At 38.5% G+C, this 27,840-nt stretch overlaps 1 protein-coding gene across 2 annotated transcripts in view; it reads right to left on the reverse strand.

Annotated features, from left to right (window-relative positions):
• SCIN (scinderin) overlaps positions 1-27,840 on the reverse strand; it is a 97,929-nt gene that overhangs the window by 22,355 nt on the left and 47,734 nt on the right. For both annotated transcript variants that reach the window (XM_077122675.1, XM_077122669.1), the window contains exons 5-9: positions 15,145-15,237; positions 6,817-6,949; positions 6,229-6,317; positions 5,218-5,433; positions 3,159-3,280 (exon numbers count right to left, since the gene is read on the reverse strand). In XM_077122675.1, coding sequence (XP_076978790.1) covers positions 3,159-3,280; positions 5,218-5,433; positions 6,229-6,317; positions 6,817-6,949; positions 15,145-15,237 — 653 coding nt within the window. The remainder of the gene's footprint in view (positions 1-3,158; positions 3,281-5,217; positions 5,434-6,228; positions 6,318-6,816; positions 6,950-15,144; positions 15,238-27,840) is intronic.

Below are 27,840 nucleotides of genomic sequence, written 5' to 3' on the forward strand. Positions count from 1 at the left end.
GAAACTAGTCTTTGGTAGAACTACTTATTTTCTAAATGCTTCTTCACTACCTCTGTGGAAGCTTTTAAAGTGCTGTAAACCACACAGTGTTTACAAATTTACATATTTAACATCTCTAATTCTAAACGGCAAGCTCTGATAAAGGACTCTTAAGAATCCAACCTATGCTCTTGAGATCTCAAAAACATCACACCCTTTAAACATGGAAATGTTGAACGTATCAATTGGAAAGAAGTAAATAAAATGAGCACCTCTGAATCCCACAACTAAAATAGTAACTGTAAACAATTTTGTGGAATTGCCATTATTTTCTTATCCCTGCTTATTTTTTTTAAGTTTGCGCTAACCCTGTTCCCTTCCCGAATACTTTATCTGGGTGAATGAGACGCTGCTCACTTGTGCCCAGACCAGGAGCAGGGGGTGTCTGTGGCCAGCTCATCTTCCCGTCCCCACGCGAGCTTTCAGGTCGCCTCGCCGCCCCATTTCCACCCCCCACCCCGCTGGGCTGCCCACAACTTCCAACCACCTCCTCCCGTCTCCCATCTGTCTCCTCTTCCAAAGGGGGCCAGGACACTGCAATTCCTTGTGCAAAACTCGAGGAGCCCCCAATGGCCTGGAAACCAAGTTCTACTTCCCCTCCCCAGCATGGTCGAAGGGGACATCTGTGATTTGGTTGCTCTAAGTTTTCTGGTTTTCTCCTTCCTTAACTAACTTCGCTCCAGTCATACTTTGTCACTAATAGATGACAGCACTTTTCCCCTGCCTTGCTTGGAACAACTTCCCCGCTGGCCTGCCCGTCTGCCTCCCGCTTCCTGGGAGCGGAGAGGTGCCCTCCTACAGTCCCCACACAACCCTCTGCTCGGCCTCTATCAAAATCCCTCAGCAGACTGATGTCAACGTTTCTCCTTGTGGCCTTTTATCCACTGGAGGCCCTTGAGGGAAAGCTGCAGCTCAGACTCCACGCGGACAGAGGTCTAGGCATGGATCCCCCTGCAGACGGTGGCACGGGGACCTGTTCCCAGAGAGCGGCCACCACCCAGCTACAGACACGGAGGAAACGTGTCCGGCCTCACAGAGCTGTCTCCTGTGCAGCAAGACTGGGAGGTTTGGGGGGCGAGGCAGGGTTTTCCTTTGCCCTGAAATATGTATTTAGAGAAATAACTTAGCTGCTTGTTAAGCATTATCATCTTTGACCATAAATCACAAAGTTGGCAACAACAATGCAAAATTAATCCACTTCTCCTTAAAGTACAAGCTTTTGAGGGCACAGTTATATCCTTTTTTTCCTACCACTGCATCTCCACCATCTAGCACAGAGCCTGGCACATGGAAAGTGCTCGATAAAGCTTCTTAAAGCATTTAAAGAACAGCTATTGCATATAAAATGTATAACCCGATTTAGTCTCTTTTAGTAATCGCCACATAATTATTTATGTGGATTGCAAACTGTTAATTCCTCAAGATGCTCTCTTGAATTGCTTGCGCAGTCTTCTTATCTAAGCGTCACAATCAATTATACTTTTACACACAAAAGATAGTTGAGAGGCAGCACATGAAACAACATAAGAGAAAAGCTGACTGGGAACAATTAATTTATCCCTACAAATGCCATGATTTGCACAAACATATTTTTGCATTAAAATTTTAGGAAGGGAGACTGCAGAAGGAGATATCTACAGGGTGAACTGTGCTTAGACTTCAGAGACAAACAGGCCGAGGTCTAGGGTTGAGACGCTGCTTCACCAACTGTGAGAGCTGTGACTTTAGGGTGAGTTACTTAACTTCTCTGGTTCCTCTTTTGGAAAGTAGGCTGGTTGGTTGTGTGTGTTAGAGATAATATATCGAGACGTTTAGCCCTTTTCTGGCATAAATCTGCTGTTCAAAAAATGGTGGAAATTAAGAGTGTGGAGAGAAATAGCTGAATACATTCATCTGAAGAAAGGTGTGGCGTGACTGTGGCATCAGTCATCTGGGAGTGGCGGTCCTTGTGGCTGCAGCGGGCACCACACTCTCAGGAGCTCCACCTCCATGAGGCTCTGATTTATTCGGTTTGGGGTGGGAGGGCAGGCATTTGCATTCGTGAAAAATCGTCTGGGTTATGCCACTGTAGGCCTAGTGTTTGGAAACACACTCAAGGCCTGTCAATCATCAGAGTGCAGCTCCCAGGTGGGCCAATGGTCCCAGACCAGCCTATGGGATAAGGATGAATTCCGCGTGCCCTGAACCTGGGCTAACGGCACTGAGCAGAGTACATGGTGGACTCTGTCATCTGGTGACACTCACTGAAGGGAAACATCGCCGTTACAGGGTCCTGAATCCACAGGCATGCAAAGCGCCTCACAGAGGTGGCCATCACCTGCAGGAAGAGGTAGGCCCTGCCGGCCCTTCTACCTTCCACTCACACTGCTCAGCTTTACCACCTTTTTGGATAATCCTTCTCTTTTTTTCTAGACTTATCTGCAATACTTTACCTGAATTCACTTAAGAAAAAGTTAGAGAACCCCATATGGCATGATTTGTTGCAGAATCTCCTTCCCTTTGAAATACCCCAGCAGTATTGGACACTTGGTCCTCCTTGAGTAAGGCCTTGGCCTCCTTGACTTAGACTAATAAATCCTCAATTTATACAAAATCACTGTGCAAATCAACAGGATGTCCTTTTCCCCCTGCTACTATTGCTATGCGTTTCATAGGGACAAAGAATGAGGATGTGCTAGTTTGTGGTTTCTGGGGCCTAAAGTGGAATCACAGATCAACCCACACGGTTAGCCTAGCGGACAGTTTGCAGCTCAGCCCAGGTAGTCCTGTAAGCTTTAACAATCAGAGGACATGGCCTCAACCCTGGCCAGCAGAGTGTCAGCCTGCACAGAAGATGCAATATTCAGATAGATGTACACTGAGAACACTCAAATTATGATATCTAAACCTTTCCCTAGACTTGGGAAAATAATTTTATCTAACCCTCTCCTACCTGTGGACAGCTGCTAGAAAACACGGTCAGAGTCACGTCGAAAGAAGTTACTATGTGCACATTATTCAAATCTCAGCGTGGTCTCTATAGGATTATTCCTTCTAACTGACATCACATAGAATTTAATACTTTGGTGACAAATCATGACCCTCTGGAACACAAAGTCCTGTGAAAGGGGCATACTCACCAGGTGTAGATAATCTGTCCTCTGGGGTAAGTGTAGAGTATAATGTAGCAGTCACCACCGTAGAATTCACCGTATGAGTTTTCGTCAATGGGGACCCTGCCACTGTTTTCTACACGCCAAATCTGGAAGAAATGGGGTGTACATACTAAAATGAAATGCTTTCTTGATCTAGTAATACTCCTCATCAGCTTTAAATGATTTTCAGTTAAGATCTCCCATTTAGCAACTTTTACATTATTTTTCTAACTACTTACAAATCAAGCAAAGAAAAGACATTTCATCAGTCTGGCAATCTGTCTACTGACTGTTTAAGTGCTTCTATGTCTTTTGTATTCTCCACGGTATTTAGCTCAATTCTGACCTCAATGACTGATAGGTACCTATTGGGTGATCGATTTGTAAAAATAACATCACACTCTTGTGGAACAGTGAACTTCAATAGTCAGCTCAGAGCTACATATCTCTCAATTTTACAATAAAAAGGTTCCATCAGATGTGAGATAATGAATTTATTTTACTCCCTTTTCCCTATGCTTTAAGGCATGAGACTACAATTTTCCCCAATGCTATGGAAACCAATCCTATGATTTCAATTATTAAAAGGCACCATCTAGTCATAAGACTGAAAAGATACGACAGGGGATAAAAGCAGCAGAATCAGTTTTTATTTTATCTCCCCACCATCATCACAGATTAAAAATACCCGGAGCTGGAGAGAGGAGAGCTACAGACGGCAGAGCTGTCATCTGTGAGTGAGGGGCTCCCCAAAACAGTGTCACGCAGGCCCTTTCCCTGCTGGGGTCCTGGGATGGAGCAGGTGGCTCTTTGCCTTGGAATGTGGAGACCAGCAGGTGGAGAGGAGCAGGGCAAAGCAGGCCTGGGGAGGCACGGGGGCCAGCAGGGATGCTGCGGCCTGAGAGGGGGCTGCAGCTGCTCACAGCCCGCACCGGGCCACGTCCACCCCAGGGCCATGTGGCAGCAATGCCCAGCTGGGCTACGGAGAAGCCGCAAGGTGTTTCTGTGACCTTCTCCCTCTGCATTTCTGCTCTCCCAACCCCTGTCCCAACTGAGATTCACTACTATTAGGGAAAATCATAGTCTCATGCCTTAAACACAGGGAACAGGGAATAAAATAAATTATCTCACAGTTGACATCTTTGAAAGGGGGACAGCTTATTTCCCAAATTGCTTTGGCTCAAGCATTGTGGCAACCCCCTGGAGTGTGCAGTTCCTGATGCCAAGGTGCGGACAAGAGGTCTTGAGGAGAACCTGTAAGTAAGGGAACAATTCTACAGCTCTTTGAGAACCATATCATTTATGGGTTGAGCACAGAGAAGGGCCACTTCAGTGCAGAGGGGCGGCTTCTCCAAAGAGGTGCCACTTGTGGCTACAGACTTACAAAGGAGAAGAGGGGGTGCTGGCCAGGAGCAGAGGGGAGGCACTCGGGCAGGGAAGACAGTACAGGTCAAATCATGGGGGCCCGGATGCTCACCTGAAGGAAGACTACGTGAGCCATTAAAACATGTTAGAAAGGAAGTGGCGCCATCCAGTTCCTACTGACTTAGATGACTCAAGTCTGGGTTGAGTGAGGGGTAATGATTAGGGGACTTTCGGCATTATTTTTTTTCTAAAATGGAATAATCATCAGACTCAATTAAAATGCTCTAAAAATATCTCTATTTTAGCACATCACACATGCCAAATTTGTTTTTGATAATGTTGGGACAGCTCTGGACCAGAAACAGGACAACCACTTTCTAAGACAATAATTAGGTAGCATGGCCCAAACCATCGATCCTTTTGAAATCCCAACATACACATTTTTCAAATGGAACAGGAAGTTCAGACACCTCTTCCAGCTTTAAATTATATAATTTAACCTACAGTAACAGAGCGCCTTTATTATTAAGTAAAATCCACATTTTATAAAGCTGTAGTTTCCTGATTTACATTGATCTACTTATCTAAACTACATATATAGCTTTATATATATATATTTCTACATTTACTGGCATAAACAGGTTTGATAAAAGCAAATAAACAAAAAATAGGTAAATACCTCCACTTTGCCAGAACCATCATCCACCATATTATGCTGAGCTGCCATCTGCGGAGAACTGTGCAGTTTTGAGGCATCAAATGGAATTTGTTTTATCTGAGCCACTTTCTCTGTAACGTAAACTTTCCCGAAACCATCACTCTGATCTTTATCTCTCCAGTCCTTAAAGAACTGTTTGAAGGTTGGTGTCTCACCTCCTTCTGGAAGAACTTGAATCTAAAATCAAAAAACAAAACAAACAGGAAAATAGGGACTGAGGGAACACCTTAAGCTAGCAATGGGGAAAGAACTGAAGAAATGGAAAGAATGTCTTGATTTCGGTGATTAAAGATGTTAACTTAGAAGCTAGGATCCTTAAAAAATAAATAAAAGGTAAATGGCTGTCAAACACGAAGCTAAAATAATCCAACCTTGCTTTCTCTCACAGCTAGAGCATTTCCCACTGAAACCAGATGTTTGAGATAAGAACTAAATTTTTTCACGTTATCACTGCAATCACATACGTTTGACTATCTTTCCACATTAGGCTTACAAGAAGTCTGTGAGCTGGAAGATATTATCTCATTGTGCTACTTCTGACAGAACATAAAAATGAAGACAGTAGATGAAGCTGAGAGTCAGGAAAGGGAAAAGAAACTAGCCACTGTCTAGGTTGATCTTGATGAAACCAAACGTTATCTGGGTTTTAGCCCATGTCTACACAACTTGCTCTGGGGAATAAATGATAAGTACACTTAGTTAATTCAACTATGGTTGATTATCTTCAAGTGAACGGTCTTTTGTTCTAATTGTGTAACCCTATAGAGGAATTGATTTCCAGCTTCTGCAAAATTCTGTCCCAACAGAGATAAAGTTTGAGGGATGCATGACACACGACCACACACATTCAAGTGGACAACGACTTCACACGCACAAGCTCCTTTCAACCAAGTTCTGTCCTAAGTTTTGTGGAGGTGTCATAACCTCCCATGTTTGTTTTTTTTTTCCTAGCCAGCTCAATTCCATACATACTTGGGTATTGGCGGAATAATTCATTTGCTGGAGGAATTCTTCGGCTGTCTTCATTGCAGCCTTTCTCTCCTGAGGATTAGCATCTTTACCTGTGATACAAAGTAAATTAAAGAGAAACAGAAATGCAGATACGGGAGATATTATAGGATTAAGAAATGCATACTAAAATACACATAATTATAATTTAAAATAAATGGAAAAATAGTTCTAGTGTGTTAGATATATTTAACACTATAGTAATGAATGAAAGATTATTTTCATATTGCCCAAATGCTTTCCTTAACCACATAATCCCTGTTAAATGATGCTCACAGGAAGAAAATGTGATTTTAGATGGATACATTTTGGAAGGGGGGGAGGAGTGTGCATAGTCCGGGAACTGAACCCAGTCTCCCGCCTGAAAGGCGAGCTACCACTGAACCACCCATGCAACCTGGATGGATGCACTTTATGTGACCTGTTTACAGATCCAGTCTCAGAAAGTCTAAGCATTTTTTTTTTTTTACTCAGAAAAGATGTTTTCTTTCCCCTTATAAGCAAATATCTATGAATCTGAGGTGCAGCAATGAGGTCAATGGCATCCTTTACCTTTCCACACAAAAATTTGTTTCGCAGCACCATGGTCCAAAATAAAGCATTCTTCAGAAAGCAGCATCGTCATTGAGAAGGGGTTTTCTTCTGCCACCAGGGTCACGCTCATGCGACCACTTGCATCTGAAACCTAAAATAAAAAGCATGAGCCCCAAGGTTTCTTTTAGGGATGATAAAAATGTTCAAAAATTAGATCATGGTGATGGCTGCACAACTTCGTTAATATACTAAAAAACACTGAATTGGACACTTGAAACAAGTGAATTTTATGGTGTGGAAATTATAGCACAGGAAAGCTGTTTGAAAGACCAAGCAAACGAATGAAACACCCTCAAGCCCAATTATGCTCCAAATGGTTTTTAAAATCCTTTGGAGTAAATGAACTCCAAGAATAAAGTTAAGTTTTTATACCATGCCTAAAACCTATGGAACATCAGAAAATAATAGTTTTAACAATAATGGCCAATGTTTATTGATATCTTTGTATGTACTAAGTATCATGCTATGAATTTTACATGATTCTTTTTATTTTTATAGCAATCCTTTCAAATAGGGAACAATGTTATAACTGCTGAATACACACAAGCGCTGAAGCTTAAGTATTCATTCGTTCCACATTTATGAGTTCTTATGATATGTCAGGCATTTTCCAAGGAAGGCATTGATTGATACATTACAGTTTTTGATTGCAGAATTTTTTTCAATATAGCACCTGTAATTTAATTATACTTTGTGTGAATTATCAAAATAAAATTTCTGTCTCTCAAAACTACCATTTACTAAAACTCCTGAAGTTTGGACATTACTACAGTACAAATTCTTAAAATTTGCAGCTGGTTTCGCAAAATTGAAAGGGACATTAACACACTGGTTGGTGTTCAATGGTTTACAAAAGCAGATCTGCGGGCTTCAATTTAATCATCTGGGCAAATTAAACGTGCAGATCCCAGAGTCCTCCCTAGATCAGAGGTGGAATTTGGATGCACCATGGTGGAGCCTGAATTCTGTACTTTTGAAAAGTACTCCAGGTGCTTCTGCTTCCCAGCCCTATTAGGTAATGCCAAATTAAAGCATTTTCACAGAACATACTTTAGATGGATGCAATATATTGTTTTTCCACTAGAGGGAGGAATGCTTTGGGATTAACAGTTTCTCACATTTAAAAATATTTCTTTAGTCCACAATGCTAAGACTGCAACAGTTTTGTTTGAGGATACAAAACTTAAAAGTATGTATTAAGCTGTTGAAAATAAGTTTATTAAAGAGTAATAAAAATAAACAGCTACAAAGTATTTAGATAACAATTTCTATGAAGTTTCTACTAAAGTAATCAGTATTTAGCAGAAGTAGTAACTATATTTTCCTTTGCCATGTAGGAAGAAAAAAACTCGCTTTCCTTTATAAAAATTAAGTTATGCTACAATAGTCAGTAACTAGATTTAAAACAAATGATTTTATTGAGATATATTCACATACCACACAATCTATAAAAAGTGTTTAATCAGTGGCTTTTAGGATAATCACAGAGCTGTGCCTTCATCACCACAATTAATTTTAGAACATTTTCATTGCTCCAAAAAGAAAAACCCCAACCCCCTTACTAGTCACCTCTCAATCCCTCTACCCTCCCGAGCCCTACATTAACCACCATAATATAATTCTGTCTCTATAAAATGATTTATAGTTAACTTTTATATGAATGGAATTACATAATATGTAGTACTTTGTGTCTGTTTTTTTTACTAAGCATAGTGTTTTTCGAAAACATATTGTCATTTTTTTAAGTTAGAGAAGTTACAGGTTTACATAAAAGTCATGTAAATAAACGCAATGTTCCAATAACCCCCCTATTGTTAACTTTGCACTGGTATAGTACTTTTCTCTCAATTGATGAAAGAATATTAAAATATTAGTGTTAACTATCGTCCATAGTTTGCATTAGGCATATTTTTCCCATATACCACTCCATTATTAATACCTTGCAATACTGAGGCACATTTGTTATGACCCATGTAAGAACATTCTTGCGTTTGCACGATTAACCAGTCTTTCCTCCACAACAGGGTTCACTGTGTTATTCAGTCCCATGTTTTAGTCTCAAACTTTCCTTCTAGTAACATACACTACCTAAGTTGTTCCCTTTCAATCATATTCACACGCATAATTCAGCACTGTTAATTACACTCACAATAATGTGCTACTATCACCACTATCCATTTCTAAACATTTACAATCTACTTAATTAGAAATTATGCAAAAATTAAGCATCAGCTCCCCATTGTCAACCCCCAATTTATCTCCTGGTAATCTATTTTCTAGTTTCTAACTCTATGAGTTTGCTTATTATAATTAGTTCATATCAGTGAAATCATACAATATTTGTCCTTTTGTGTCTGCCTTATTTCACTCAACATAAGGTTAATCTATGTTGTTGCAAGCATTAGGACTTCATTCCTTCTCAAAGCTAAATAATATCCCACCGTACACATATACCACATTTTGTTTACCCATTCATCAGCTGATGAACACTTGGATTGTTTTCATTTTTTGGTAACTGAATAATGCTGCAATGGACACTGGCATACAGATGTATGTTTCCTTCCTTGCTTTCAGTTCTTCTGGGTATATACCTAGTAGCAGGATTGCCAGATCATATGGCAATTTCATAGTTAACTTCCTGAGGACTGGCAAACTGCCTTCCACAGCGACTACATATTTTACATTTCCAATAGCAGTGAAGGAGGGTTTCCATTTCTCCACATCCTTTCTGACACTTGTAGTTTTCTGTTTTTTTTCTTTTTATAGTGGACATTCTGATAAGTGTGAAATGATATTTCACTGGTTTTTTTTTTTAACTTTTTTATTGTATAATAGATATGCAAAGCAAAGAATGAAAAAAGCAATGGTTTTCCATGCCCTCTTCAACAAGTAGTTACAGGACAGATCCCAGAGTTTGTCGTGGGTTACCATATGATCCTCTTAGATTTTTCCTTCTAGCTGCTCCAGAATATAGGCGGCTAGAAGGAATACATTTTTTTTTTATCATCACAATCAATCTTTTTCTTCTCCCTTGTGAAAAATAACATATATACAAAAAAGCAATAAATTTCCAAGTACAGCACCACAATTAGTTGCAGAACATATTCAAGTTTGGCATGGGTTACAATTTCAAAATTTTAGGTTTTCATCTTTAAGTGCTCTAAGATACTGGAGACTAAAAGATATATCAATTTAATGATTCAGCAATCATACTCATTTGTTACATACCAACTTCTCTGCGTAACTCCACCATCACCTTTGATCTTCCTATTCCTCTCTTTAGGGGTGTCTGGGCTGTGGACATTATAACTGTTTCACATTGGAAGTGTCTGTCACTAATATGGGGTAGGGAGATGGAACTATGTGATGTTCTGGAGAGGCTGGGCTCTCTATGTTTCAGGACTTATCTGGTCCAGGGACCCATCTGGAGGTTGTAGGTTTCTGGAAAGTTACCCTTGTGCATGGAGCTTTCGTAGAATCTTATATACTGCCCTAGGTGTTGTTTAGGATTGGCTGGAATGGTCCTGTTGAGGGTTTGGCAGGTTATGACAGCAATGTCTAACTGAAGCTTGTATAAGAGCAACATCCAGAGTAGCCCCTTGATTCTATTTGAACTTTCTTAGCTACTGAAACTTTATTAGTTACACTTCTTTTCCCCCTTTTGGTCAGAATAGCATTGTTGATCCCATGGTGTCAGGGCCAGACTCATCCCTGGGAGTCATCCCCCATGCCGCCAAGGAGACTTTCACCCCTGGATGTCATGTCCCATGAAGGGAAGAGAGCAATGATTTCACTTGCAGAGTTGGGCTCAGAGAGAGTAAGGACACATCTGAGCAACAAAAGAGGTCCTCCAGAAGTAACTCTCAGGCATACCTATAGGTAGGCTAAGCTTCTCCACTACCTATATAAGCTTCACAAGAGTAAGCCTCAAGATAAAGGGCTTGGTCTATTGATTTGGGTGTCCCTAAAGTTTGAGAACAGTATCAGGGGATTCCCTGATGGTAAAGTTTAATAGTTTCATATTTTTCCTTCCATTCTCAAGGGACTTTGCCAATACTTTTTGATTTTCTGCTTAATATACTCTAGGATGCAGCCAGGCATTACATTAAGCTATACAGGATTAAAGGACCTCTTTCTTATTCTGAGTTTGCTGTGTTTCAATTGTTCAAATGAGCTATACAGATAGGTTGAGTTAGATTATGTGCTACAGAAAATTTAGGTTCCAGACGAAGTAAACCTTTCTTCCTTTGGTCTCAAAGAGTATGTCTGGGTCTAAAATATAGACAATGTCTTCCTTACCCTTGTGTTCTGAGTTACTTTAACCCTGACATGATTGGTCTCTCAAATCCAGAAATAATAATTACCATACCAGACTAAATGTGTCTGCTGTAAGAGCTTACAATCTAGGTCCCTGTTTTATTATAAGCATTTTCTAAAGGAAACCATACCATAATTCTTGTTTTATTTTTGGCTTATTTTGCCTCACCAAATGTCCCATACGTTCATTCGCACAGTTGAATGCCTCATGACTTTGTTCTTTTTTGTAGCAGCACAATATTTGATCATATGTATACACCAACGTTCACCAATCTACTTCTCAGTCAGTGCATCCTTCAGCCACCTGCATTCATCAGGCATCATGTATCGTGCCCAAAGTCCACAGTCCGTGAACACTCTCAATTTTAGATAATTTCATTTTTCCCAAGAAAAAGATAACTAATAAACATCCCCTCACCAAATAGGAAATTTAAATCTCTTCTTAACTCTTGTCCCTCCCCCAATTATTTACCTCTGCTGCTGCTGTGGTACAGCTGATGTTTTCCTTTTAAACACAGTTCACAGCATGCAACAGCAGTTTTCCCCCTATACCATGGAATTAAACACTCTTTGTACAAGAATCATACCTTTGAAGTACTTCTTACAAGAACTAATTTATATTTTTAGTGTTAATCAGTAGGACACATAGATCTGTATAACCTGTTTCAATCTTGTTCATCTTCAATATGGTAATATTACTTATAGACCCATTAGAGAACCACCCTCACTTCTATCTATTCCCTTACATTAGAGTTCAACCTCACTAGCTAATTGTTCACTCATCCGTAGCTTCTATGTATCTCTAAGTTTCATATAGTCTGTATTATAAGCCTCTGATTTTACTTTTACCATAGTCATAAAAATGGAATCATACAGTATCTATCCTTTTGTGTCTGGCTAGTTTCACTCAGCATTATGGCTCATCCATCTTGTCATGTGCTTTAGGACATCATTTTGTCTTACTGCTGCATAATATTCCATTGTATGTATATACCACATTTTTTTGATCCATTCTTCTGTTGATGGGCATTTGGTTTGTTTCCATCTTTTGGCAATTGTGAATAATGCTGCTATGAATATAGGTGTGCAAATGTCTGTTTGTGTTGCTGCTTTCAGCTCTTCTGGGTATATACCAAGTAGTGCTATTGCTGGGTCATGGGGCAACTCTATATTCAGTTCCCTAAGGAACCGTCAAACTGTCCTCTATAGTGGCTGCACCGTTATAAATTTCCATCAGCAATGCATAAGTGTCCCAATTCCTCCACATCCTCTACAACATTTATAGTTTTCTGTTTGTTTAATAGCAGCCATTCTTATACGTGTGAGGTGGTATCTCACCGCAGTCTTGATCTGCATTTCCCTTATAGCCAATGAAAATGAACATCTTTTCATGTGTTTTTGGGCCACCTGTATTTGCTCTTCAGAAAAATGTCTATTCATATCTTTAGCCCATTTTATAATTGGCTTGTTTGTTCTTTAAGTTGCATGATTTCTTTATGTATACAGGATATCAAACCTTTGTCTGACATGTGATTTCCAAATATTTTCTCTGAGTTGGCTGCCTCTTCATCTTTTTGACAAAGAGTTTTGAGGTACAGAGCATTTGATTTTGAGGAGTTCCCTTTTATCTGTTTTTTCTTTTGTTGCTTGTGCTTTGGGTATAAAGTTTAGGAAATTACTCCTATTACTAGGTCTTGAAGATGTTTCCCTACATTTTCTTCTAGAAGCTTTGTGGTGCTAGTTCTTATAATTAGGTGTTTGATCCACTTTGAGTTAATTTTTGTATAGGGTGTAAGGTAGAGGTCCTCTTTCAGTCTTTTGGCTATCAATATCCAGTTCTCCCATGTCCACTTATTGAAAAGAATATTTTGTCCCAGTTCAGAGGATTTAGGGGCCTTGTCAAAAATCAGTTGACCACAGATTTGGTCATCTATTTCTGCACTCTTGATTCAATTCCACTGGTCAATACTTCTATCTTTGGGCCCAGTACCAGGCTGTTTTGACCACTGTGGCTTTATAATAGGTTTTAAAGTCAGGTAGTGCTAATCCTTCCACTTTGTTCTTCTTTTTTAGGATGCTTTTAGCTATTCAGGGTCTCTTTCTCTTCCAGATGAATTTGATAATAACTTTTCCAAGTCTTCAAAGTCGGTTGTTGGATTAGGATTAAACCATGGCTTTTCCATGGTACATAAATCCTTTCAAACTGGCACAGTTGTTTCACTTTATTCTAGCCTAGGTTTAACTTATTAGATTTTTTACCTCTTCATCTTATTTTTGTCCTAGGTATGCAGTACAATTTTAAAGACTGTACTATCTGTGCAATTGTTCCACCCCCAGGAGAAAGCTTCCTTTCCTCTGGGAATCTTGAAAGTTTCTGGTTTGCCTTTCTAATTTCTTTTAACTCTCTTTTCATCGCCTCTAGCTGCTTTTGTCTGGAAGGCAAATTCTCAGAGGAAGGTCATCCTGGAGAGGACTTTCCCAAATCAGTACTTCCCAGCCAAAGAAAAGCCAGGGGCCCATGAAGGGGACACAGACCAATTACAAACAATCCTGGGGAGAGGGTCAAGGAAAGATGCCAAGGAGCCTGTCTGAGGGTTCCTGAAAGCTGCACTTTCTGTGTCTGCCCAGTAGATGGACTCTTCAGGAAACTGTTCCTCATAGCTGTAGGGAGGCACTGCATCTTTAAACCTACATGAAACAATGGCCACAGCTGTCCCTGTCCAGGGCAGATGAAAAGAGCCAGTACCCAGTGATCTGAATTTGCCAATCAAAAGCTGTGATCGGTCCTTGGCTGAGAGCCCTCGTATGGGAGAAGAGGCTTCCACAGCTCTCTGTCTGCAGAAGACTGCCAGGGTGAGCCCTGAGGTGGCTCAGTTCACACCTGGGGACTAAATGCCGGCAGCTGTCGTGGAGCGAGTATTTAGCTCTGTAGTGCTGCTTCTCAGCCTCCTCACCTGTTCTTCTCTGGGTGGTTCTGGGAGTCTGGAGCCCCAGCACAGCTGTTCCAGTCAGTTTCTGCCTGTCCACTAGCTGTTTTTAAATAAGAGGAGTGAGTCCTGTACTCCCTTCTCAGTCATTTTCCCAAAAAGTTTCTTCAGTAACTAGATCATCATTTAAAATCAGAGCGTTTCTAAGCTAGAAGTTTCCTTGAAGAGCTGCAAATCCAATGCCTTCCTGTTGGCGATGAAAGGATGACACCCTTCTGCAGGGACGCAGCCGCTCCATGCCACACGCTTAGAGAGTCGCAAGGGGAGGGTATGTGAAGAGTCCTTATTAACAGTCTTTTTTTAACTGGTGGATCTAGTGGCTCTTGTTGCCTTTACCAACCATAAAATAAAAAATTATAGAGCTGGAAGGAGCCTAGAAATCATCTAATTTATATATATTTTTTCTTAGGTTAGGAAACTAAGTCTCAGAATGGTTATATTTTGCCCAAGGTCACAGAGCTGGTCATTAGCTGCAGAGCTGACATGGAACCAGGTCAAGCAATACCCAAAGCCGTTTTCACCCTTTTCCTTCCACATGTCAACTCACTAGCTTTGTCATCTTGTAACAAAAAAGGCTTCCTCCTGGCTGAACAGACAGTTTTAAATAAGGTGAAAATTTGTGTAATCTCAAGAATTGTAAGAAAATATTTGTAAAGCACTTTTAACTCTGTAAAGGAAACATTTTATTGGAAGCTGTATCTCAAAACATGTTATTCCAAATTAGCACAACAATGATGTACAAATTTTATGTTTCATAACAATAGCTTCACTTATTATTTATTCGTTTTTAATAAAGATAAAAAAGTATTAAAATGGGTGCTTCTAATAAACATACAAGAGCAAAGAACCTATTCAACCTACACTGTTCTGTTTGAGGGCCATAAGGAAATTGTCAACCATAGCAGAAGGCAACCTTCCTGGTACAGGGTTCCCCACCCAGGGCCAGCCCAGTAAAATGAAGACTGGATGACAGTGAACTCACCATGTAAAGTTTCGCCATCTTCCTATTAGTTATGTCAGCCACTGTGTCATCATCTTCTTCTCCATCCCGAAGCTCTGGCTTTTTCCCTAATACCTGAAAAAAAAATAAACAAAGAATAAAAGAAAATGACCTCTCCTTAAAGGATATGTGGAATTGTAAAAAACAGTAAAATATCTTGCTTTTATAAAGACACAGATTATAAAATATTTGCAACAGAATTACCACACTCAAACACATTCTCATCAACTCATATATAAGGTCTTTTTCTGTGGGTCAAATCAATCAATGACGTTAAGTAAACAAATCTGAGTTTGCTGGTGATATGAATTTCAAAGAAAGCAAAAATCCGAAACTTGAAAGCTAAGGTTCCTAAATTTTTGGAAATTAGCAGTATTTAACTAAAATATGAGTTCTAAGTTTAGTTATGCAACAGAATTTCCTCTGTGACCTCTGCTTCTAGAAATAATCTACAGGTTTTATTAGTTTATTATTACAAATACTTGGATCAAGTTTACTATTTGAGAGTACAATCATCATTATCAACATATTACAGCCTATCTATAGTACAAGTTCTTGATGACAATAATCCTGCTGTATCATAACCTAGGGCACAGTATATGTTCAATAGGTATCTGTTGAATGACTGACTAAATGTCTGACTAAATAAATCAATGTATGTATTTACCATTTGCATATATGATGCAATTCAGAAGTTCAAGTAAAGTATTTGGTAGAAAGTGGATATGAATCTGCCCTGAATTTCTGTGCATCAAAGTCCCAAAATAAATGTCTACGAAGCACTTTAAAATTTACTATATGTTATTTAAGCTATGTTATTCAAAAGCAGTTTGGTTTATTCATTTAGCATCAATAAAACAGTACTTTATATTTATATTTATATAAAATAAATAATATATTTTACTGCCAATTTTCTTACCATAGGGTTAAGTAATTGTCACAAATATCACAGAGTGTTAAAGATAGGAATAAAATATAAGCTTATTTTAAATAATGTGAGTTTTATAACATAATATAAATTCAAGTTCAGAAATGCAAAGACGATATTCATTGAGATTCAACAAATACTTAATATACAGTTAAATTCCTTGAATAATATATTTTATATTCAGTATTCCTCATACATTACATGAAAATAAATACTAAAGAACATAAGACAACAATAAAAATGTACATGATTTTAACCTTTGCAGGAACATGGGCACAACTTCGAATTTATAAATATATTAAAGAATTACCTCCTCTGGGATCATGCCCATCTTTTTGTTTACACAGTGATCAATAAAACTATAAAATTATTGTACATGCTAAATGATTGTAATATAGTTTTGCTTTTGCCATTCAAAGTAACATCAAATTAAAACACTTGCAACCAAAAGCTTTTTATTTTTAAAAATATTTTTACCTTTGTAGAGGTATATACGTCTTATAATAGCCATAACAGGTCTCCTCACGTTCCCTTTCATATTTCTACTCCAACCAAGCAGTAGAGTTTGAATTTGACAGTTGAGGTTAAGGGCTCATCTATCACAGGAAAGTCATCCAGCAGGACAGCTGAGCCTGGGACTTTGGGCAAACACTATTGCTTTTAATTTTCAGACAATTCCCATATTAACCAATGGTCTTAATTAGCCTCTCGAAGGACTGTAGCATATTAGGACTTAACTCAAATGATTCACGAGGAACAGAGTGAACAGATTGGGGATGCTATATATTATCAGTTATCCCTAAGGATCCTTTTACAATTAAGCATCTACCAAATACCTCAACAGGTATACAAATGAGTTTCTAATCACCTTGCTCAACCCTCAAAGACTTTGCATTCTGCCTCAAAGGAGGATATTAATTATGCTTACTTCATCAACTGTGTTGTACATTTTGAACTTTGAAATGAACTGTAAATATAGCTTTTCTTTTTTTCTAAGGGTAGGATCATGCCAATGTTGAAAACACTTTGATTTAGGTTGCTCAAGTCATTAGCATTTTGTTCATGTAAACCTTTGTATATGAAAAAACATACATTTTTGACTATTGAAAAAGGTAGGAAAACAGAGAGGCCTTAATTGAGGATGTTTCATAAAAACTTCACCTACTGTTTCACCACACTTTCACTCAAGCTTGAAGGTCCCTCCTTTCCCTTCAATTATTTTTTAAGTTTCCACTTAAAATAGGCACATCATCTATATGTGCCAAACTGAATTTTCCTTTCTGGGTGTTCTCAATTCTTCATTAGTGTCAGTGTATCTTTACTTCCTACTCACTTGGACTTAAAAACGTTTAAATCATGTGGTCATTTTTGAATACTTGCTCTCCTTCCCTTTGAATACCCAGCTACTTAGTATTCAATATCTTTTTATGATAATGTTAGAGTCATCAAGTCCTGTCTATTCCTCTTTTCCAAACCAAATGAAGGCCACCAGCATAGGTTATAGTTACCCCCATGAATTCCCTATTGCCTTCAGTCTCACCTCATCTTCCTCCCTAACAGTACCACATACACTTCTGAGAGGGTCCCTTACTTCACATCACCTCTATGTTTTTAGAACAAGACCCCATGTCAAGAATTATATTGCCTGCAGCTGCGGTTCTTCAACTTCACTGTGCTTAAGGAACATTTGGGTAACTTGATAAAAATATAGATTCTTTGGCCCAATTGTCAGCTATTAAGTCAACAGATCCAGGGTGAGGGACCAGGAATCTGCATTCTAGATGATTCTACTCATATGCTCCCATTCAGAGCCAAACTCCTCTCTCTGGATTCCAAGGATTCCAGAGCTGGATGTTATCAAGTCTGCGCTATTTCTCCATGTCCCTTCTCTAAGCAGGCTGGGGCTCCCCATGGGCCGTTCATATTCCTTCTCCATAGTCTTAGTATGTAACTTCTATCTAGGTTGTTTGGTGTGGCAGAAGCTGAGAGATTATTCTTTGGTTGATTAGCTAATTACACTTAGTACAGAGATAATTACTGCTGAGAGTCTACCCTGAGCCAAACATTGCATCGGGCACTTTAGATACATATTATTTCATCCTTACATGAGACCCACGAATTAGAATCATTCTCCTGGTTTTACAGAAAAGTTCCCTGATGTTCAGAGAGGTAAAGTGATCGTTTCATGGAGCTGAAGAAGGTTGACACTGGGATTCCAGCACAGGTTCCTTTAATGTCATTTCAGTGACTTAAAATCAGTTCTACCCTCCCTTAATCAGGAAAAATTGTGAACATCTTTGAAATTTTGCAAAATATTCTTTCCATAGGTGGTGTTGGGGACCCTTTTGACAATCTGATGCTACAGGGGTCTGTATTCCTCATTTTTCATGAGCTGCTTTACAATTCTGTAAGTTGTAGAAGACTGATAGTAGCAAACGATTCTTGTCCACAGATATGCTAAATGAATTTTTGTCTGGTGGACGTGAAATAAATGTATGTCCTATGGAAGAGGCCAGCTTGCCCCTATTAGCAAATTCACGTCAACATGCTTTACCCATGTATTTGTCTGTTCTTTGGATTCTGCTTTGAACTAGTTGTTATATCTTATTGGTTCCTTCATTAATAATTAGTTGAATAAAATCACTGATATTGGTCATTTTGTATTTGTATGACATTTATGATTTTACTTTTTAAAAAACTTCTTCTCTAATGTCTAGAATTTCCATTGTCTAAATCTGCCACATTTATATATTTGTTGCTTTTAATTAGGTAGACATATTCAGCTAACATTTTTCCAGTATCTTTATGTATCATCCCAGGTACTTAAACAAGTTCATTTAACAAACACTTACTTATCAGTATATACCAGACACTGTACCATGCACTCGATACTTATCAACTCATTTAATCTTCAGAACAACCCTATGAATTAGCACTATCATTCCATTTTACCACTGAGGAAACAAGCTAAGTAACTTGCTCAAAGTCACACAGTAAAAATCAATGGTAGGATTTGAACTCTGGCTCCAGTATTTAAGTTCTTAACTAATATTCTGGGTTGTCAACTGTAGGTACATCAGCGCATCTTCACTTAAATTGTTTAGTCCTTGTCTCTAGAGATAAAGTAGAAATTGTTTCTTGCAGCGATTGCACAGGGGCTGCTTTCAGCTCCCACATGCTGATCATAGATCACTACAAGCAGTTACATTGCACAGCATGCGTTCTTCGCCCAAAGGCTGCACTGCACTGTCTGCCTTTCCACAGCCCTATTTTCTTCTTTCTCTAAATCCTACCCCTTTCTTCTCCATTGTGTTCTCAGTTCTGCCTGTACTGTAAGCCCACAGGCATCCAAGGCCAAGAGGGGGAAATCCTTTTATTGTGTCAGAGTGTGATGTGAGTAGATATGCTTTAAAAATAGAAACAACAGTGTTCAACAAACATGGAAGAGTTACAAAAGAACATGAAATAAAACAATAACAGTTTTTTTTAAATCAGTAAAATTGTCCAAGGCTAAGAGAAAAATGATACTATCCACAGTGTTAGCAAAGGTTCAGTATTCCACCAGGCATGCTCATGTACCACCGACAGAGACGGAAAGTTCCTGAAAGTGAGTCAGCAGTAAGTATCAAAGACCTTAAAAACATGTGAACTAGACAACCCAACAGGTCTTCTCCTAAAAGTTTATCCTAAGGAAATAACTGAAATATATGCAAGGAATTAACCTGCATGTTCATCACAACATTTTATATTAGTAATATAATAGAACCCATGTAAATGCCCAACATCCAAAGGATTCATTAAACAAATAGTTCTATATCCATAAAATGGAAAACTACAAAGACACTAAAACAATATTATATTAAACTATTTTATGACAAGGAAAACAGTCATAATATTTTAAGTAACAACATAGATTGCAAAGCAGTACCTACAGTATGAATTCTGTCTCATAAAAGCACAGAGAAAAAATATGAAAATATTAGAGACTGGGAAGACTTTTTTTTCTTCTCTCAAAGGTGGGATCTGGGGCATATTTGTTTTAGACTATCTGCATTTAAAAATTTCAACAACAAACATTTATTTTAAATAAGTGAAACTCTAAACAATGTTATTAAACAAAAAATATTTCTCGTTTTTGTCTTTTTCTCCCAGTGGAATAAACACAGGGCTGATATTTGAGTCCCAATAGACATACCTGGCTCCTAATGAAGTAATATCCCTTCATTTTTTAAAATTTATTTTTAATTGTATAATGTAACATATATATAAAAGAAACAAAGAAAAAGCAATAGTTTCCAAAGCACCTTTCAACAGGACAGATCCCAGAGTGTGTCATGTGCTACCATACGATCCTCTCAGATTTTTCCTTCTAGCTGCTCCAGAACATCGGAGGCTAGAGGGAATACATATATATTTTTATCATCATTTTTTTCTTTTTTGTGAAAAATAACATATATACCAAAAAGCAATAAATTTCAAAGCACAGCACAACAATTACTTGTAGAACAGATTTCAGAGTTTGGTATGGGTTACAATTCCACAATTTCAGGTTTTTGCTTCTAGCTGTTCTAAGATACTGGAGACTAAAAGAGATATGATTCAGCAATCACATTCATTTATTAAACCCTAACTTTTTCATGTTGGAAGAGGCTCTCAATAATATGGGGTAGGGAGATGGAACTATCTGATGTTCTGGAGAGGCTGGGCTAGGTTTCAGGACTTACCTGGTCCAGGGATCCATCTGGAGGTTGCAGGTTTCTGGGAAGTTACTCTAGTGCATGGAACCTTTGTAGGATCGTATATATTACCCTAGGTTTTCCTTAGGATTATCACTTCATTTTAACTTACAATCTTCCTTAGGCTTCTTAGGCCACCCAATTCATCACGGGATAGAAACTAGGAATTCTCAAATGAGTCTAGGTATTTTGATCAGAGACACATTTGTGCGAACACCTACTAATTGGCCACCACAGTCCCAGAGGCCTTATGTCTTCAGCCGGGAAACAAGCTTCCGGAGATCACAGGTGTTATTTTTCAATAGGTGTGATACAAATAGAAAAGTGGAAACATCTATATTTTTTCCTCTGTTTTGTCAGTAACATAATGAAATGTTTAGAAACATAAACTGTTCCTCCAAGGGTACTAAAGGAGCTGGAAATTTGTGGAAATATTGTTTTCTCTGCAAAATAGGCTGCTTTTTTTCTGCTGCTCACTCTGTACTCAATGGGTGTGCAATTCAAAATATGCTGGAAGAAATGTATATTAAATCATTAGAGTAAATATACTATTTACCTTCTAATTCACCATCATCTAGCTTAGGAATTTACAAGAGATCGTGACCTGTATCAAAACCATTCTCGGCATTTCGTTGTTTCTTTTTTCCATATGACTTATGTGACTTTTTCTTTTTTTTTGCATGGGCAGGCAGCAGGAATTGAAGTAGGGTCACCAGCATGGCAGGCGAGAACTCTGCCTGCTGAGCCACCGTGGCCTGCCTTTTTCTTTTAAAACTTAAGGTCTAGGTGGACATTTGTGTAATTAGAAAGAAGGACCAGGCAGTTAAGAAGTATTTCACTACATCCTCATAATCCTTATTTAGTTTTCACATTACTGATATCTGTTCTTATTTATTATTTGTTTGCTTATTTATTTTTAACCTTTTTGCTAGCCCCACTTAATTTGAATACAAAATTCCAATACTTGCATCCTATCTCTCTTTTAAGATGTATATTCCCTGCTTCAAATTTATACAGAAAAGTCAAGATGTCTGGACACTTTTTAAATATCTGAAGTGGATAATAGGAAAAGGGGGACACTAGGTGCCTGTAGGAAGGACAGGAAACTGCAGACCCGATAATAATGATCTATGGTTTTATCAAGTCCTAAAAGCACTTAACCCAAAATCTTATGTGTTTCTCATGACAACTCTGAGAGATAGGTAGAATTGGTATTACATTATTTTGGCTTGATCAATTAGGAAAATAAGGCTGAGAAGAGGTAGGAGATTTTTTCTTAAAGCTAAGCCTCACAAATACTAAAGCAAAGATGTAATTCCCAGGCCTTCTAACACCTGCTTCAATGGTCTATACGAAGACTATAAGACATCACATTCTTCCTGCCTTAATTTTAGTTAAGAATGTCTCTGTTCCCAACTATTTTCACTAAAAACAGGGTCAGTTCTCAAAGTTCCAAAAGCTGACATTTTAATCACTCAGTAACTTGAGTTGTTAATTAGCAAGTTATTGATTATTTCCTTTCTCTAACTGGAAAAAAAAAAAAGAAAGTAGACTGTAAACATACGGACCATACAAATAAATTGTGAAAGTGAATTGAACCCTTGTTGTTATGATGTATTTACATACTGCAAGTCATTTTATGACTTTGTAAGACAAATATTTGTTAATAGGGAAGATACACAAAGATATAAAACCACAGCACTACCGGAAGGCTGAGACCTTATTTAGCCAGCTCTACCTAATCTGGAAAAATTCCAACATTTACTCTCCTGCACTCTCAATGATGTGTTGGCCTGACTCTAAATACCTTTACTTCTCTATTTCTACATCAGATAAAGGGTAATTTAATATATCAAATGGAGGGTAAAGGGATTTTAGAAGAGGTAAAGAATATCACACATTTTGAATGAAGGGACCAGGCGAGTCGGGTTGGACTTCTAGGGCTGTTAAACAGACTTTCTGAGTTGAGGGAAATATGTATATTTGCGCTGTCTGATACAGTAGCCTCTAGCCACATATACCCCTGTGCAGCTGAAACATGGCTAGTATAACTCAGAAACAATTTTAAATTTTATTCATTTTAATTAATTTAAATTTAAATACCCACAGGTGGTTAGAAGATCATACTGGGCAGTACAGCTCTAGAGGTCTCAGGAAATGCTGTGGCCTTGGAAAACTTAACCACGATGCAGGTCTGATTCCCTACTGCAGTAACATCAAAATATTTGAGATTAGACTAGGAGGTCAAACTCACAAAAAGCTAACTCACAAGTACTGTAATATGGAAAGCTAACTCAAAAGTAATTAAGGCATAAAATATTCTATATTTTATATTAGCCAGAATGAATTAAGCTAGAGCAATTGTTTTCAACAGCTGCATATTCAAACCATCTGAGGACTAACAGAAAAAGAATACCAATGCCTCAAACTGATCCCCAGAGACCCTTATTTATTTATTGTGATTGAAGCCCTGGTATTTCTTTCTTAAAGAACTCTAGGCATGGTTCAAGGATATGATCAAAGTGTTCAGTGGCATCAGCTTTGTCGGACTGGACTATCCTAGCTCTCAGGATAGGTCTGCTGAGCGCTTCTGATGTCCATATTGGCTCTCTGGACCTCTCTCCTCTGCACAAGTTATCAGGGTCTGGTGGTCTGCAAAGGGCAAGTCCCAGGCAAAGATTTTAGGCTGTCCACTTTTTTCTGAGATCAGTTAACATTTTTCCATAAGACCTCAAGTCCACTTTGGGCAGTTCTACCTGACCAGTGCATGATCAGTCCCTTCCAACACCTGCCTTTGTGCTTCCTAACTTCCATGCTTCACGATGAGCCACCCCCACCCCATTCTTTTGATGCTTTCCTTCATTTGGCGGGAGCAGACAGCCTGAGCTGGATGGACCTATCATAAAGTAGTTCCATGACCTTGCTTCCATACATAAAATGAGTATAAGTAATATTCCTCGTGACTATGATAAGTGAAATAAAGTATGTGAAGTGACAATTACTCTACCCAGCACATAACAGGAACTCAACAAAAGTTAGATCTCCTGTACCCTTTCTTTATCCTTATATATGTAGATCACATAGTGCCCTGGTGAAAGTCATTCTGTCTCTCTTCATGTCACTGTCATTCTTTGCATCATGATTTTATCAATGAACTTCTTGCCACAGACATGCCCATGGAGATACACTTTTTTATTATTTGTGCAAGTCTTGATCTAATGATTTCATTATGTAGTTTATACATATATATATATATATATATACATATAGATAGATAGATAGATAGATAGATAGATAGATAGATAGATAGTATACATGTACCAAAGCCTTATATTTTAAATTTAAAACTACAAATTGAAGACAGGCCCATACATCTCTCCTCAGACAAAACCTAGAATAGTCACCTCAGCACTCAGCAAGGGCATGGTTGATAATGCTGAGAAGAAAGAACAAGAAGACCTAGTAATCTCTTCCCTTCTTCGAATGCCTTCTACAATTAGGTGTGCATGATAGGGTTAGTCCTTGATTATAAAATAATCCTCTGATGTTTCATGTGTTTCAATGATACATTCCCAAGTAGTCTCATAGACATGACCTTATTTGAGCGAGACAGGGTATATCAGTTATGCATGGTTTATTTATGGAGAGTGTGTGACACATCAGCACATGGTCCCTGCCTCAGCAAGTGGACTTTTAGTGCAGGATGCTAAATGGGTTACACCTGTCCTTGTCAAAGTTCATTGTAGGCAGTGGCTGCTGGAGACGGTAGAGAAAGATTCTGAGGTAGCTTCCAAATTTAGTAAGAAAGTTTAACATAGTCTACTAATTGGGACTCATAAGCAGGTAGGAGAAGCTATAAGACACATTTAATTTATTTTTAATGCCAGTACATGAAAATAATTCTCAAATTTAGAGATATTTAGAGAGTATCTAGTCCATAGAGGAACTTTTGTCCTCTTTTCAAGCATAATTCTCCATCATAATCCATCTGGGCATCTTCTCTCAGTAACTAATTTCCATTTTCAATTAACTTCAGAGATTAGCAGAGGAAAAATTACTTTAAGTAGGACAAGGAGAGGGATGGAGAAGAATAAACTGCTTTTCTTCTCTACTTTCTTCCTTTGAGCAGAAGAGAAGGAAAAGAGCTACACAGAACTTCTCTACAATGGAACAAGAGCTTAAGCATCTTCGAATACCTTCCACTGCCCTTCATAACCACATACGCATACCAAAGTATCATAATAAAATTCATATTTTAGACTGGTAATAGCATATAAGCTAGGTTAATCTCCAAAAAATCTCTCAATATAGAAAACGTATTCTTGTTTTTAGGTCATATTTGACAACTTGAAAATAAAATAATGTTATTTGTTCATTCTCTTGGCAAATTGGATATTTATGATTTGCTGTTCTGGCTTCTAATAAATAAAATCTGGAGTTGAATACTGCAAATATTTCTTAAATTAAAATTTAAAGTTGTACTATTAAAAAGTGTCATTATTTCTTCAATGTAATTACCAATGAAACATATCAAAGCTATTCTCTTCTGCTCTAATATAACAGAACTTATCAAAGCTGTTCTATTATAAGCACTGCCTTTATAACTTTGTAACCTCAGAGCTCTAACTCAGAGTTCATGAATAATTGAATAATTAAGTCAATTAACTGTCAAATACATGGTACCTGAAACCCATATACTTGTTATCTTGTTTTCTAGAAGATAGCATTGATTAAAAACTGTCCCTGCCTTTTAGCTGATAGTGTTGATGAAGATATGAGCAAAGCCATACAATTAAAATAAATGTAAGGTCTGCTCTCTTTCTATAGAAGAAAGCAGTATTTAGATAAGGGTAATCCATACATTCTGCCAGTCTTCTATCTATATGCACATTTAGACAAATGTATTTTCCTTCTATCCCTTTTAGGGGGAGGAAAAACAAATTTATGTACATATTATGCTTAACTGGATTAAACCAAATTTTGCTGTCATGGCAAGTGAGTTTTGAAAAACTTTGGCTGTAACTACACAATTCAGAAAATTTCCAAATACAAAGATTTAAAGATTCAGAGCAAAGCTGAAATAACTACCATGTACTTTGAGATGCTTAAAGAATATTTTCAGACTTTATATGTTACTGTTAAAATAATGCATTTTCTCTCCAAGGAAATTATTTTCCGAAATTTCTTTCTACCTAAAGCCTCCATAGCAGAGATGAAAGGCTGAATGCTGACAGTAAGAGACAGCACAAAAGGTTAAGCCTACCCCTAAACACAAACATTGTGCTATTAATACTATTATTTATGACATGGAATACTTAAAATAGGTATGATTGTAAAAAAAAAACAAAACCAAAAAACTTTGTGGCAAAAGTTTTGAAGTCACAATATAACTTAACAGCAGACAAGATTTCCATTTCCTATATGCCTACGAAGGCCTGCTGCAGATGGGAGGCTGTGGGGTGAGTCACAGTTGTCCCCACCCCCCTATGAACGGCTGTGGGTGCTCTCCCCACATCACAGTCTTCCTGGACAGGCTCCTGCTCCTTCTCAGGCTGTGTGGAAAGTACTGTGCCCAGACAGGAGGCCGGTTGGAGGTGTGCGAAGTTAGCCTCCAGGGAGCAGCCCTCCACCAGTATAGAAGGGAGTTTTTTATTTTAGTTTGCTAAAGCTGCTGAAGTGCAATATACCAGGAATGAGCTGGCATTTAACAATGGGGCTTTATTAGCTTACAAGCTTACAGTTCTGGGGCCACGAAAATGATCAGATCAAGGCGACGTCAGATGATTCCAGGGCTCCTGTGTCAGATGGCACAGGGTGGCATCCGCTGGCCTCTCCTCTTCCAGGCTTTGCTGCTTCCAGCTTCTGGTTCAGTGAGCTCCTCTCTGTTTCTGTGGCATTCTCTCTTTCTCTCTCAGCTTCTGTTCTATTTTTCTGAATTTCGTCTTCTTATGAAGGACTCCACTGAGCAGATTAAGACACAGGTGTGGTATGCCTCAACGGAAACGAGCTAATCAAAAGGGCCCATCCACAGTAGGGCCACACCCCAGGAATGAATTAGCTTTAAGAATATGATCTTAGGGTCCATAAAGCCTTCCAACCATCAAGGGGGTTGTGGGTTGAAACCTCAGCCCCCGTGGCCTTTGTGAGCCTTTTCTAAAGTATGTTCCACAGCGTCTCAGAGTCCCCCGGGGACTGAGCGTCACTGACCCGTGACAGTGGGTCACTATTAACATACTCTGTTGTCTCACTTTTCCAATCACCTTCCAAATAACACCTGTACCCAAGTCCTTGTCGCCAGGTCTGCTTTAAATGCATCCACTTCAAAAGGCTAGTGTAAGAATTAAATTAGCTAATCCATGCAAAAGTCACAAAAGAGCTGGCCACATGGTAAGCACTCAGATGCAGTGGTGGTGACTGTTCTCTCATTTGCAGCGAATAAAATCTGATGATTTTTTTCTTAGATTATTTAACTTATATGTTAATGATAAGAAGCCCTGTATAATATAAAAAGAAACGCAATTACAAAGATTAAGGAACAGTGAACAGAAAATTCAGCCTAATGCTCAGCCATTTGCCTTGGCCCTTGGGGAACCCAACAAGACGAGAGGAATTCTGCTGTCACCGACCAGTGCTGCTCCATGACAGCAAACATCACAGTGACTGATCTAACTGTACTGCATTTGCTGCTTGCTTTGAAACAGTTATTTTTTTAAAGTTTTGTTTTTTGTGTGTCTAAAACATACATATATTTCTATATATTTCTATCCACACACAGAGAGGCAGATATGTGATATGTATATCATAGGGAATTTTGCTCACAACTTTTTGTTTTGTTGGGAGTGGTGCACGGGCCAGGAATTGAACCAGGGTCTCTGTGGTAGTTAGAGTCAGTTGTCAACTTGGCCAGGTGAAGGCACCTAGTCCTGTTGCTGTGGCCATGAGCCAATGGTATGTGAACCTCATCTGTTCCTGATTATATCTGCAGTCGGCTAGGAGGCGTGCTGCTGCAATGAA

This window comes from Tamandua tetradactyla, chromosome 1, assembly GCF_023851605.1.
Source record: "Tamandua tetradactyla isolate mTamTet1 chromosome 1, mTamTet1.pri, whole genome shotgun sequence".
Taxonomy (NCBI): Eukaryota; Metazoa; Chordata; class Mammalia; order Pilosa; family Myrmecophagidae; genus Tamandua; species Tamandua tetradactyla.